General features: G+C 40.7%; 1 protein-coding gene across 3 annotated transcripts; it reads right to left on the bottom strand.

Annotated features, from left to right (window-relative positions):
• Window positions 1–262: 262 nt before the first annotated feature.
• Window positions 263–14479, bottom strand: mlxip (MLX interacting protein). Of its 3 annotated transcripts, none has more exons than XM_062381888.1 (17): window positions 13929–14479; window positions 11138–11244; window positions 10374–10459; window positions 10107–10196; window positions 9972–10013; window positions 8209–8449; window positions 7953–8042; window positions 7686–7780; window positions 5841–6411; window positions 4972–5078; window positions 4665–4776; window positions 4469–4581; window positions 4106–4213; window positions 3816–3943; window positions 3606–3729; window positions 3376–3505; window positions 263–3018 (listed from the first exon to the last, which is right to left on the bottom strand). In XM_062381888.1, the coding sequence occupies exons 1-17, from the start codon at window positions 14237–14239 to the stop codon at window positions 2912–2914; spliced, it is 2562 nt and encodes an 853-aa protein (XP_062237872.1). In that variant the 5' UTR covers window positions 14240–14479; the 3' UTR covers window positions 263–2911. The 3 variants fall into 3 exon arrangements, with proteins under 3 accessions (XP_062237872.1, XP_062237873.1, XP_062237874.1); XM_062381889.1 differs by having other exon boundaries at window positions 4972–5066; XM_062381890.1 differs by having other exon boundaries at window positions 8209–8380.
• Between the last annotated feature and the right edge of the window lie 196 nt (window positions 14480–14675).

Raw genomic sequence — 14675 nt, 5'->3', positions numbered from 1 at the left:
TTTTGTATGATATAAGAACTATGAGCAGTAAGTAATATATCTGAAGTAGTACAGTATTAACAGGTATTGTATGATGTAATAACTTTAAGCAAGATAAATATATGAAAATATATAGATATGAATATACTATATATATATAGGCAGGATAATACAGTAGTAAAAAAAAAAGTGACAGTGTAGTGCAAGTGTTCAAATGTTCAGTGGTTGGAGGAGGGTCTATATATTATAAAAATATATAGATAAAAGGCTATGGCAACATGGAGATATTCAAATTTTTTATTTTTTGTTGATTCAGCAGACATCACACGATTTTTCTACTGAATGTTCTTTTTTAATTCCAATTATATTACTAGCCGTAAATTTTGTGAAAAACACACTTTTGTTGTGGAGGACACCTCAGGTTTCTTATCCCATTATCTGAACTATACCCAAAGTGATATTTATTAATAATTAAGAAATAAGGCGTCAAACTTGTCATTTCTTGTTGCTTTTATTGTGACTCAGAAATATTGAAGGCATTTAAAAAAAAAATGGGGGGTGGGGGGAGACACACTATGCAGGATAAGAAAATTATTTCACGTCTTAAAACAAATGAAACGCGATACTAAATTTGGAAAGAACAAATCTGCAGTTATACACACTGTAAATCCCCTGTTACAAATACCACCAAACAGAAACAGCAAAAAAACTTTGCAATCCAACCTGGTACGACAAACATCATTGAATGATTTGAAACAAAGAAAAAAAAAAAAACACAAGACAACATGCAGTGGATAGTTTGAAAATCAAATCACAACAAAGTCAAAAAACAAATATTTTAATTTTCAAACATGACAAGCATAGCTGCATTCAGAGGTGCATTGTGTTTTCTTACAGTAGTAATAAATAATTGTTGGTGAATATAACCTTTTATGATTTGATGCTGTTTGCAAATGATGACGACTGCCTCGTCTGTGTGACTGTAAACCGAGCCGCCTGTACAACGGCTGCTTAATTATTTTTATGTTCTCGAGAAGGAAAACCTCTGATCATAAGACACCTGAAATCCGCAAAAAAAAGACAGAAATAAATAAAAGCTGCACATTTCTCAGATAAAAGTGGCGCCTTCTGCTATGGTGAAGATCGAGTGAAAGCTAAGTTGTTCTGCCGAAAAAGAAAAGGAAAAGTCAGAAAGTCTACGTCTGCCTTGAGGAGCGCTGAGGAGATCACAGGGAAAAGGCACTTTGACCTACAGGCTGGTGAATGTCACACACGCTGACTCAATCTGCACCCGGGCGGATTCTTCACAGAGCAGTGGGTTCGTCAAACATGACGTCAGCAATGCGACAAATAAGAAGGTGAACAACGCTTTGATATGGCTTCTGTTTTTAAAGTGTGCTGTGTCTTTTCCTGGTCTTTTTTTCTCCTGTAACTGCTTTAAACACAGACATTAGAAATGAGTGTAGCTTTACACACCAAAAAAAAAAAATAGTATATGTACCCTGAAGGAAAAAAGTGTTGTCCTGCCGAGAAATAAACAGATTTCATTTGTTGACAGCTGAATGGAAAATGAATACGCTCACCAGCGAAGCCCTGAGTGACCGACAAAGGAAGGAAAAGACAGCTACTGTGCGGTCAGATAGGATCTTGTAACGCTAAACATTTGAATAGTCTATTTATAGCCTGTACTGCTATTTCACGTATGCTCCCTATGAGGGCTATAAGTAATATTGCTCCATTATGCTGTGACCTGCCCGGTAGAAACGCTGTGTTCTCAAAGTGACTGCTCTGTCTCACTTGAAATGGGCAGAGCAACCAAAGTATGAAGGAGGAAGTTCAGCATGGATGGAAAAACCACCAGACATCCACGACTGTGAACTGGCAACACAACATTTACCTGAGAAAATCCTCTCATCTCTCATGGTATCTATTAGGTAAAGAGAAGCCCACGAGTAATCGGCTTGGTGATGTTTTAATCGAGGCCCTACATTCTGGTGTGGAGTCTCCAGAAAAAAATATAATACAACGGTTCCTATTGTCTTTACCCAAGAGGGAGGCCTTCAGTATAAGAGCAGGACGTATTGGTTTCAGGTTCAGATTATATTACTTGTTACTCAAAACCCTGCACACCGCTTGCCTTGCTCCTGCTTGGATTTGCTCTGCTTGTGCTCAAACTGTGCGGTTGCACTCAGATTTCACCTGCGTTAGCTTCAGCTCTTCTCCTCGCACTCATGTGGCTTAAGACGTCTGCTCTCGGATTTCTCCTCTGCACTTGGATTCTTTCGTGTATCGAGTGTTTGTCTGTCAAATTCCCCATCTGATAGAATGCCACGTGCAGTGTTGACATATGGAATTGTCAAGCCCTCGTTGTGAGTGTGTTACCATCAGAGCATTACAAAATTTGAACGTGTCCTGCTCTCAAAGTGAAACCACACTCTTGAATAAATATAGGAATACATCCCATATCATATCCACATACTTTCTATACATCAGAGAAAGAGCAAGAAATGAATCACTCAAAATTTCCCTTTATAATACAATGCTTTGTCTGCGCATAATAAAAGAATTCAAATTTTAAAATATACTATTGTTCAAAAAAGCAAAACCACAAGTACCATCTTCCGTTAGAGTATTCAGAAGCTCTTCACATGAAGTAGGTGAAAGAAGTTGTTGATGCCATCTTTCAAATACAATGTAATTAAAGCCACAGTTTTTATAAAAAGTGATGTTGAAAGCACGGCTCCTGCGTGAGTGATTCCCAAGAATCAACGTACACAGAACAAATGTAGAAACCAATCCCAGGAGCCGGGAAAAGTAATTCAAGCCTGGCCCGCTTCTATCGCGGGAAGTGGTGGATCTGCGGAAGACGTGGTGACGGCTGTTGAAACAGTTCAGGTGGATTGTAGGTCACCTCACCTCCTCTGAGAGAAAGCTACACATCTCTTTCTGTAACCGCCTGCATGGCTTTTTCAGGCAACAGGGACGGATCACTGAGGATGGTCGTTGTTTTGCTCAGATGGCGAAGGGTATTCAGCACCACTGAAAGACAACAAATCACAATTTAATCCTTGTTACCTGCCTGTAAAACACAGCATTTCAAGCTCATATGAAAATATGAATATTAAAAACACGTCCTTTACTTTCACTGATTATCATTTATGGCCTTCTTCAATTTTTAAGTAAGTATTTATCCTGATTATCGAGGTCTGAAAAAAACACTTTTCACTGTCCTTGGGCCGGATGTTTCAGTTGTTAACTGACGCTGACAGATGTGATTCATTCAATTTAAAAGGGGACAGCTCCACGACTCACTGATTAAGTGAGCAGTTAAGTTAGGAGCAGTTTTCTGCAACGACGCAGCCTCCAGTTTAAAATCTGCTATAGTCTTTTACTTACTAGGTCTGAGAGCCGGAAGCAAACAGTGACGATCCAGCCATTGCATTGTGGTCTGATACAGCTCTGCTCTGCTTGCAGTTGACACCATCTCATTGAATGACTCAAAGAGAGGCTTGATAATGATGCTGAACTGAAATCAGCGACAGTCAAGGATCAATTATACCAAAGATTGAGACAAATGCAATGTTATTAAGAAGAAGCCGTGTCAGAGCTCTTTCACAGAAGGATACGATCCAGAACTTCCAGTTCTGAAGAGTGCGGCTCTTCACATATTCATTGAACTTTTCCTGCATGTGGCTTAGTTGATGCCGCTTGACTGGCACCCCTGTTTCAGGCAGCTGCTTCTGACAAAGGCTGTGGTAAAGCAGTGACAAGAGACATAAGTAAAACAGCTGTGTGTTGTGTATATCATTAAAAGAGTGAGATGTTTTTTAACGAACCTAATGGACGTGTCAAGCTCCTCTATCTCCTCTCGTAGTCTCCTGACCTCTTCCTGCAGCTGCTGTCTCTCCTGCTGGAGCTTCCCAACGTGTTCCACCGTCTTCTGCAATGTGACTGCATTACTGATCTAAAGACAATGAGTTAATACATATGATAGGAAGTCAGATGAGGAATTAAATATGTTCACCGATGCGTGAAGCAAATACTTTGCACAAACATGGCCCAAAATGGGGATTTGCTTAATCTATTATTGATATTTTTATGAGGAGCACAAAGTACACAGACTTACATATGATTGCATCTTCAGAGTGGGAACCAGGCTGCAGAGTGTTTTAAAGCCAATGTTAATGTTTGATCGTCTCTTTTGCTCAGCAGATATGTGTGTTGTCCTCCGGCTCTGTAACACAACAGCAGTGCTAATATTACACAAACACTTACCTAGAGTAGAGTATGGTAGGTTGTTGGGTAGCGAAGGGTGATGTATTGTAGTGTAGGATGGGATGAGGTGTTAGGGTAGGTTAGTTTTTTTTTTTTTGTATTTGGAATATGAGGCCTTAACATATAAAGTAATTTATAACGTTCAAGTAATAATATGATCACAAAAATATTGCCTTTCCATTAGCAAACTGTTCAAATAAAGCAACACACAAACCTGATTTTGTTCGTTCTTAACCAGCCCTGTTCTGCTGGTGATAAGTGACTGGGGACTCGGAACTTGATCCAACACACATGATGTCCCTTGACCTGGTCCTGGCTGAATGTGAACTGAAAAGAAAAAGAAAAAACTATTTAACGCTGTGGTGGGTTCGTCGTTCACGGTTTACTTTCGGGATAGAGTGAACTCTCACCAGCACTAGAGGAGGCTTCCTGATTTTTGGAGGTGGAGGAACAAGACTGTTGTTTGGGAACAATCGGTTGGGGAGACTTCTGCATCTGAGACACAACGTGAAATCCAGGAGCCTGACATACACGGAAAGAACAGACAGGACGATAAATAAGAAAAAGAACTGCTACAATAAAATACTACATTTTTTCACTTTGTAACTGACCATCTCGGTTCTGTACTGGTTACTTAAGAATTTGAAGACCCACTGTGGTGCAAGAATAAAATGAAAACAGTGAGAATGAAACTGATGGAGCAGAGAGAAGACGTACCCCTCCTAGATGAGAAGAAGCGATGACTACTCCAGTATTAGGGACCACATCTGCTTTCCGAGGGCTTGGTGTGACAATCATAGCATTGGCATGACCTGAGAAAGGGGCTGAGGATGAACATTGGGAGTACAACGCTACACTATTAGTTTTGTGCGCAGACGTATAAGAACATCCATGTATGAGTTATCATTTTTGAGATTACAACCCCTGGGGGGTCAACTAAAGATTGCAATACCTACACTGCTATAGAGATTATTTTCTCACTTTATACTAATACTAGTATAGTTCAACTTGAAATCAACTATTTTCTTTTGTGCTTGTCATAGCCTGTAGATAAGCTGGATGACACATCTCCACTTCCTCCCACTATCCTAAAATGAAGCAGTAGTAATCAGGGATGGAGCTTGACCAATTCTGAGTCAGTCTCACCTGTCAATCATGACTTTTGAAAATGTTTTTTACTGGAAAAATTAACATAGATTACTGTGTGAACTGCCTGAAATGACAGAAAGCATCTATGAGGAAAGTATTTAACGTGTATTCTGACTTTGTAATTTGGTCTATGTCCATCCACTAACATGGGTTTATGACCTATGCTGCAGCCAGCCACAAGGGGTCAATCAAGATGCTTTGGCTTCCCTTTTGAGGAGCTATCATGTTGTCCATCTGTATCTACAGTGACTCAGATATGCGTGGACTTCACTGTAAATCAATATAAGATATACAATATAACAAAAGCCTTCCATCTCTATGTTGTGTTAATTAAGTTAAAGTGACACAGCTCTGAAGCCAGAAACAAAAATGTTAATACGCACAAGTTCTCCAAAAAATAAATCAACATGTTGATCTCGAGATCAGAAAAAGCAGACCTGTGAAGACGAGGTGGGGAGGGGGAAGGGTGTTGGCCGGAGCAATCCTTTGCACAGGGCGGACTTTGTTGGCACTGGATGACTGAAAGGGGCGAGGCAGGGCAAAAGTCTGAGGGTGCTGCACAGGAGTTGCAGGCAACGGAGCCAACGGCTGGAGCTGGGACGGAGGAGGTGGAGGTTGTGTGGATATGGAGCCATACTCTGAGCCGTGGGTGATGGTGGAGGCTCCATTGCTGGGCATGACAACAGAGGGGGCTATGTGTGTGATCACAGAGGGCGACACAGCCTCATCCAGCACAGAGGTGTTGTCCAAGGGGGAGGGGACCATGGGCTGCTCTGAGGCCATGCCCTGACCGGGTAGGCACTGTACCTGAGAGACGGAAGAAACTATTGCTTGATCGTTGGGCTCCACCTGCCCAGGAAACAGGGGCATATAGTTTTGAACGTATGTAGCATCACCGCCACAACCACCTGTTCGACTGGTTTGACTAACCATGGGAGAGGGGAGGGGCAGGGGGCCAGGGGGGGAGATGTTGTTGGTTGCAAGCTGCATGGAGGACATTAACTGGGCCTGGTAAGGGACAAAGGAGTAAAAGAGAACAAACAGTCATCAATATGATACTGAAGAGAGAAAGTTCTGTGTAAACTCATGTCGGGTTTTCTCTTTTGTGTTGATAAGAATATGACAGTCTAAGGGCTCAGATTCTACACATTCTAAACCTTTTATATGGTTTATTTTCTTGTCCTAGTATGGCTGTACAATGACACTCTAGCTTAACATTTACATCTGCAACCTATTTTAGTAAATACTAGTTTTTCCTGATGAGACGAGCAGTGTAGAGAGTAAATTGGCAGAATTGTGGACGAATCTTGGGGTTGAAGAAGCCTTTATATTTGAAATGCGTCTTTCTATGCACACAGTTCAGCAAAGCCTTCACACTGTTTGTTTAATTAACAACTTAAATCTACAGGATACTGGATACTCACAGCAAAAAAAAAACACTACTTTCAGCGATCTATTAATCCAACTCCTGTCATCTCACTAAACAAATAGTTGTATGTACAAGCTGTTACTATTCCAGCACAATTTACACATAGGTTTACTACTAAAGGCTCGCTTCTTTGTTGTATCATATATTTATTTTTTACCTGTTTGTTTTAATTGTTTGACATGTGTCTTTCTTTTTTTAAGTCATGTTATCACACTATCTGCTTTGCGGCCAAAGACTCATTTCGAAAAAGCAATATAGATTTCTATTTAGGGTGGGAAAAAAGTTGGTATAGTGGTGGTATTCAGATAATTTATAAGAATAAAGAAACATAAATAAATTATTTCAAATGTACAGCACTTGAGTCAAAGTACTTACCAATATAAATAAAGTGGTAAAGTGTGTAAATTAACAAGAGCGTTACTTCATCAACATCCTGTCAAAATAGCCGTTTGGGATGATAAACAAATAAATAAAGAGTTACTTCTAGAAGGATGTATGCTTAAGCTGAAAAGACCAGAAACTCTGAAATTATAATCAATGATTGTATAATTGTGTGTTCTGGGAGAACAGAATGACAGAGAAGTAAAATTATTTTGTGTACATGTTAAATTATAAAGAGATCTAAATTTGATGTTAAGCAGATTGAGCAGTAAGTCATGTCTAAAAAAAGTGATGCGTGACAAGTTTAGTAATATTTTAGTTTTTGTAACTATATTATGACATAAAGACGGCTGAAGATGTGGTGAAAATCTTCCTAAATTGACCATAACAACCCAAAAGAATAACACAGTCCTTGCACAAGCGCTCATCATGGTGGTGTGTGTTAGGGACTGTCCCATGGGTCGGTGTTTACCTGTGACTGAGAACTGGTGCTGGATAGAGGGGTAACAGATGATGCAGTGGGGGAAACAGAGGGGAAGACGGGCTGACGGAGGCTGTGAAATAAGTCTGGAACAAGAGTCTCTATGTTAGCTAGAGGTTAGTAAAATCACACTACTGTTTTTGTTAGACTAAGCTGCAGCAAAGTTACTAGAACAGGTGCGCTTGATTCCTGCACACTGTGTACCATTAGTGAGTGTGCAATACTGCTGCAGCTAAGGTTGGTGCTGTACTTCTCTACCTTGCAGTGGATCGAATGAGTCCATGAAGTCTAGGTTGGGCTGTAAGGGGATCAGTCCTGGTTGGATCATGTCTGCGTTCCCTGCATGGGCTGTGAAAGTAAAAGAGACAGAGATAGGGAGAGAAGGGAGATGACATATGCGATTCATGTGTCTTGACAGACATAACATATTGCTGGAATCAAGCCCAAAGCAGGGTTAACAATGAAAATCAAATCTGGACGTGATTTCAGATATGGACAGTTTATGTTTTCTCACCGATCTCCCTTGGATTGGGCCAGGCAAGGGGCTGGTGCGAGGCCAACGTAGAGAACAACGTGTCTGAAAACTCAGACATCAGAACATCCATGTCAAAGAGGGTGTCCATCTCCATGGGTGCAGGTGTGTCCATGTGCTTACGAGGCAAGCGGCGGGCAAAGGCCTCTTCATCCTGATAAAAGGAGACACGGAGCATGTCTGGAGAGACTTCCCCAAACAGCGATAACTGCTCCTCTGGCCCCTTGGAGTGATCAAGATGCAACCAACAAGCCAGGCAATTACACATACACACACACACACACACACACACACAAACGCACACACAATTCGTTAGCAAGTCACAAGGTAATTAGACAATTAGAACATTAGGTGTAAGCAGTCAAAAATGAAATGGAGAATTAAGCCATTAAATAACGTGAATGAAGTCGTAATTTAAGGATTTTAGATCAGCATGTCTGTCGCCTGCATTAAGATGTGGAACGTGGCAGTGTTAATTTTGGCAGCTATTTTTGATTTAGTCTTAGTCTTTTGACGAAAATGCATATTAGTTTTAGTCACCTTTTAGTCATTTTAATCCTTCTTAGTTTTAGTCTAGTTTTAGTCGACGAAAACTAATTCCATTTTGGTCTAGTTTTAGTCACATTTAATAGCCACATCAAACTCCATTTCTATAAAGACATATAGCTGCAGCCTAATAGCTTAAAAATATATATTTAATTTAAAATGTGAAAACAAAAAGGGAGAGCAGGTCAGACTGGAGGCGGACACAGATACTGCAGCCCGGTACCAACCAACTGCAGCTTCTGCTCTGATCAAGAAGCTGAGGGGCTGATCTCTGAGCAGCTGAGACCAGAGAAACTCTGGTTTTCACTGTTTTATTAGTTAAGAAGCAGTCAGTCACTGAGAGGCTGCTCCACGAGAACACGCTCTGCTTTCACTGTGTCTCTCTGAGCGAGTGCGCGAGGCGGGGGGCGGAGCTACGGACCGGAGCGCTATCTAGCGCGCACACACACACACACAGACACACACAGACACTCGCCCGCTCCTGATACTTCATGACGGCCTGATACGTTGATGTTTTAAAAATGATTGTGACTTAGTCAACCACCAACATTTTCGTCTCGTCAACGAAAATTTAAATAGATTTCGTCATAGTTTTTATTTTCAAAGATTCGTTTTCGTTACGTCTTTGTCTCGTCATGGAAAAAAGATCGTTAACGAATATATTTCGTCATCGTCTTCGTCAACGAAATTAACACTGGAACGTGGAGCATCTTGTTAAGTTATACTTTGTTAAGTTATACGCACAGCAGCACCAAGTGATCCTAAGTATTATGGTTTGAACAGATTATGCAAGAAACTTTGTCTTTTCAAAAGAAAGAACCACACAGTCTTAGAGGAAGTTGCCTCTTTTGACCGAAGGAATGCTTGATAGTGCTCGACTGCTGGTTCATCTGCTTGCTGATCAAACGTTATTCTTTTTTATTTTTCTCTAAATATAAATATTGCTCTTACTTGAGTCTCTTCATATATTACTTTTTCCTCAATTAGAATTTTTTTCCTACAATTATAACTATATTCTCAAAATCTCAGTCGAACAAAAGTACTTTGATCAAAAAGCACATCAACACTGTGAAGGTGACGTTGTTAGCATGGGTTATTTCCTTTAGTATCAACATCCGGTTAAACAGAAGCTAATCGATATGCTTGTGATTATTTATAGCAGCACTTTTATAGGTTGCGCATGATGCAGTATTCCATACCTTGAGCAAGCTTGAAAGGTCATCATCCTTGTGCTTCTGCAACTATGAACAAAATTAACAAACCATAAATAAACAGGACATATTCACCAAAAAAATAAAATATTGCAATACAGTAATAAAAATAAAAATAGATACCCTTTTCTTGAAGTATGTCCTCCACTTGTGATACTCTCTTATCACAATTTCAATTCTTCTTTTCCAACACTTCCCTTCTGTGGCATTGGCCTGCAGAAGAAAGAGAGAGATGGGAACTAAACCAAAGCCATAACAAACACAGCATAAAGAAAAGGAAGTGACAAGTGAAACATAAAGCTAAAGTACAAGCAGTGAGAGACTAAACTTATAACAATCCGCAGGGTGATTTGGGATATTTTTCTTCCACTGCATAGTTTCTCTCTTTACCTCTGCAGGACGATGGACATCAAGTTCCATACTTCCATCCAGGGGAGTCACAAAGTGACAAACAGGATTCTCCCTCTTCTCCACATCTAGAGTAAAAAAAAAAAAGAGTCATTCACAGCTGAGACATGAACTGTCCCTAAGTTTTTATCCTGGTGACAAAGCTGGAATGTCTTTGCCGACAAGCGGAACAGCAGGTTATCGGGTCATGAAAAGCTTGACCTAGTTTGTGTTTATTTTTATGACAGGAATGAGAGTTGCTGAGAGTCGCTTTCACATAACTGCTTGTGGCATGTAAACCAACCTTTACTACTGCAGGGAGTTGGATACTTTCAGAAATGATAAAGGTGACACATCAGGATCCGACAAGTGGGGCCTGGTTCGGACAAAAACTATGAAATGATATTTGGGTTCGGTCATGTTGGCTGGCCTACGTACTGTTTTTATTTTAAGTGCACCGCCCTGTAATAAGGAAAAACACTGGTCTCTGGTCGGGTTCAAACTCCCACTTTACTATGAACTGAGAGGACATATAAAGCTTTGTGGCATCTGTCGTCATTGACTGAAATGTAAACGTATGATTCTAAAAAACTACATCAGATTGATGACCGTCTCCCCTTCAGACAACAGATACTTGAGTTCTGTTCCTGATGTCTTCAAGCATGCTGCAGTTCGATGGCGAGTCGAGTACTCAATTCAAGTCACTTTAATCTAAATACTAATCAAGACATGTGCACAATAAATGAGAGATACAGTATGGAACTTACACTGCATATACCAGGCTCTCCATATGGCGTTGTTGAGGCGGATCTTGTCTCTCCACAGCAGCTTTAGACCTTTGAAGTTCTTCCACTTTGGAGAAACCAACTTACCACTAAAAAGGAAAAAAATGAATATCAATGAAAATTACTGGAGAGACGAGACATTTTGTGTACCAAAAGGTGATAGTTTAACCCAAAGAAACATATCAGCAGTGTTTCAACAACTAAACAATCAAAAACCCTCAAAGATAACAGATCTCTCTTATCAGAGGAACGGCCCCTTGTTGACAGCATAGCTTGCACAGGATACAGACATAAAAAAACAAGATTGGTTCTATATTAATATCTATATTTAGTGACTCATCACCTGCAGAAAGAAGTGTCAGAATCTTAACTAATGTCACCTTACAGACGTGATTTTGGCATTAATACTGATGCTTGACCATGGCCCAAAGTCTGGATAAAGAAATTCACAGAGAGAAGAGTTTGTTTAAATACAGCTAAATGATGTTGAACACCATGAATATGGAGACGATGAGTTTAATTAACAGAGAAGGATCCTCAGTCCTCCAACACACGTGTGCCGTGCAACTAAAATGTTAGACAACAGGACGTTGGAGGTCATCAGCATGGACTCCAATGGCCAAAGGATGTGCAATTTATGATATCAGCACACAGACATTCCTTGACAGTCAGTTCAATGACAGAGAATAAACAGTTCTGTTTTAGCATGGGGGTCAACAGGCAATAATAAACAGCTGAGTTTGTATTAATGCTGCTACCCTACAACAATAATAAGAACTGACCCTGAACATGTCAAATGAAATGAATAAAGTCCATGTTTGGCTTCACTCTGTCTATCCTTCCTGCTCGGTCTTTCTCAAAGTCTGTCCTTCCTGCCTTTACATTTTTTCTTGTCGTGATTCATCGCGTGCTTATTACAGTAAGAGTACAGCGTGTGAGCAGATAAACCTGCTCCAATAAGGAGCCACATGAGGAGAGAAGAGTCAGTGTGGTAAAGGAAAACTTTGCAGAAGCACCGATGTTCCTGTGATTACAGTCTCTCTGGTGTTTAAAAATACCAGCCACTACTTTCAGCATAAGTGACCACAGCAATAGCAGTAGTGGTGCTTTCCTGGTCTATAAAAAGTCTTTACGACCTGTCCAAGTTTGGGCCATCTGCTAAGTCATAGGGAGTCCCCTGAACAACAGGCTCTGCATCAACACTTCAGCCACACCACAGCGGTAAACTGAGAACCCTGGGTAATGTGCGAATCATATTTCTGCTACAACCTACCTCTTCATATCTGTGTGTTTTTATCTGCACAGCAACTGCATTGAACCCACATTTATTTGCAAATACTATATATCTTAACAATGGTACTGCTTTACCTTAATAAACAATGCAGAAAATATGTTCATTTATGTTAATATTTTATGTTCTAAATTTATATTTGTTTGTATTTGTGTTTTTCCATGTATTTATAGTTATTTGTAATATAGTTTGTGGTTAAACTGTTACATATCAAACCTCAATTGAATTTCTTTGGCATAAGGGTTTGATAACGACATCTTAACAATCATTACCAATTTATATCAAATACAAATTCTTAACATTGTAGACTAAATGGCGATAATAAAATGAAGTTGACTGATTTAAAATGATCTTTATCTGTAACTATATCCATGTGACACATTTCCAGAGGAGACGGTAATTAGATATATTTGTGCAGGTGACCAGTTTCGGAAATAATAAGAGTTAGTTTAGGATGCCAAATGACAATCCTCTCTCACACGCTCTAAAGTTAAATTTGGACTCATGACCAAAATTCTCTTAATAGCTGGTTACACATTGATGGAGATATCACTACACGTCTGTTCACCTTCACAAGCTCAACAACAACAACTTCTGTTTCAATGTCACTTAACAAGTCTGGAGTTGTGCCTGCCGGCGTTAAACAAGCACCGTCATTAAACAAGACTATTTCCCTGGTCCTGCGAGAAAGAATGGTGTTGGATCTGTCTGATGAGATCACACAAGGCACATGGAAACTCTCTTGGCGGCTTATTGTTTCTCAAAGCTGCAGAAAGATTATACACTGATCCCAGTTACTTCTTTAACTCATTCCAACCTAAGTTAGTACAAAGATCTGTATTTCAATTGTGAGCTGAGTCCACCAGGCCGTGTTCTCAGAGTCCCACACTAAATGAATTGAGTGATGAATTTAATCTTTCCATCCTCATATCATAGTTTACATGACTACTTATTTTCGGAATAACAGTTGACATTCAAAATATATGATCTGTTTATGAAACATGCATAATCCAGTGGTTTCCAAAGTTTTTAGTATGTGTTCTCTGGATTGCACAATGAACAAGCAAGGTATCAATATATATTGGACCTGTGTTATCAAATGATATTGAAATTGTTATTGATGCTATTTTGTGGCCTGAAATCAGATGAGATTTGAAACTTCCCACGTAGATATCAAACTATATCTTACCTGAAATGTAACAATACAATTGCTTTATCTCAATGTTTAAATAATGAGTAAATATTCCTTTTCCTCTACTTCAGTGACATTTTGAATGCATGTTTTGCTGTTGATGTGTTTTTCCCCAGTGTGGTGATGGTATTACTATGGCATCAGCCTGAGCACTTCTCTCGAAACTGCAGTATTACAACCAGGCAGGAAGTTACAGGAAGGGACGACTCGTGACTGTAGTGTCACACATGTCTGGACACAGTCTGGACACAGATGAGTGTGAGTCGGTGTTCCTGTGTGTGGTGGGTCACCTGTAGGCCAGGGTCATGCACTCGAACAGCTTGGTGAGAGAAGCGTCTATGGAGAAGTGCGACATGCTCGCCTTCCCGAAGTGATACGTCTGACAGGTCTGTTTGTTGACCGTGTCGAAGTCGTAGCCTTTCTTCGGCGGGTGCTCAATGTGGGGCGACGACACCATGAAGTGTCCACTGTGGATGATCTGAGTCTCCAGGCCGTCCATCCTCCGCAGCCCCAGGTGGGTCTCCTCCGGGTCCGAGTCGTCGTCCTGCCCCTGCTTCGCCGGCGGGCGACGGTATTTCTGCCGCAGAGACACAGTGGCCATGTCGGTCTACTCTCCGGACAAATAGCTAACGTTAGCCAGCGAGCTAGGACAATACAACTATTCCGTTCATGAGGTGTGACAACGACGCGGTGGACTCTTCATTCAGGCCCGTCAACTTTCGGCCGTGTCGTGGAGTCCCGGTCCCGCGTCCTCATGCTTAAATTCCTCTGTTAGACATTAGTGTCCCAGCTCACTTGTTGTGCTCCGGAGGGTCTCGGGAACCAGCTGACTGTTCCTGTCCGTCCGGGGCCGGAAGTTCCTTTGCGGAGGCGTCTCTGATTGGTCAGAGTCAGAGCCCCACCCACCAAAACACTCCAAACAAACGAGGATCGACATGTCGTCACCGACCAGTTCACAGGCTGCAGTGTACAACCTGTGCCCAATGAAGTATTCACATCCTTTCCTGAAGTACTCCATTACAAGTGCACGCCCTGCA

Source organism: Platichthys flesus, chromosome 3 (genome assembly GCF_949316205.1).
Source record: "Platichthys flesus chromosome 3, fPlaFle2.1, whole genome shotgun sequence".
NCBI lineage: Eukaryota > Metazoa > Chordata > Actinopteri > Pleuronectiformes > Pleuronectidae > Platichthys > Platichthys flesus.
The sequence above is the reverse complement of the archived record's forward strand: the minus strand, read 5'-3'. Positions and strand labels throughout refer to the sequence as shown.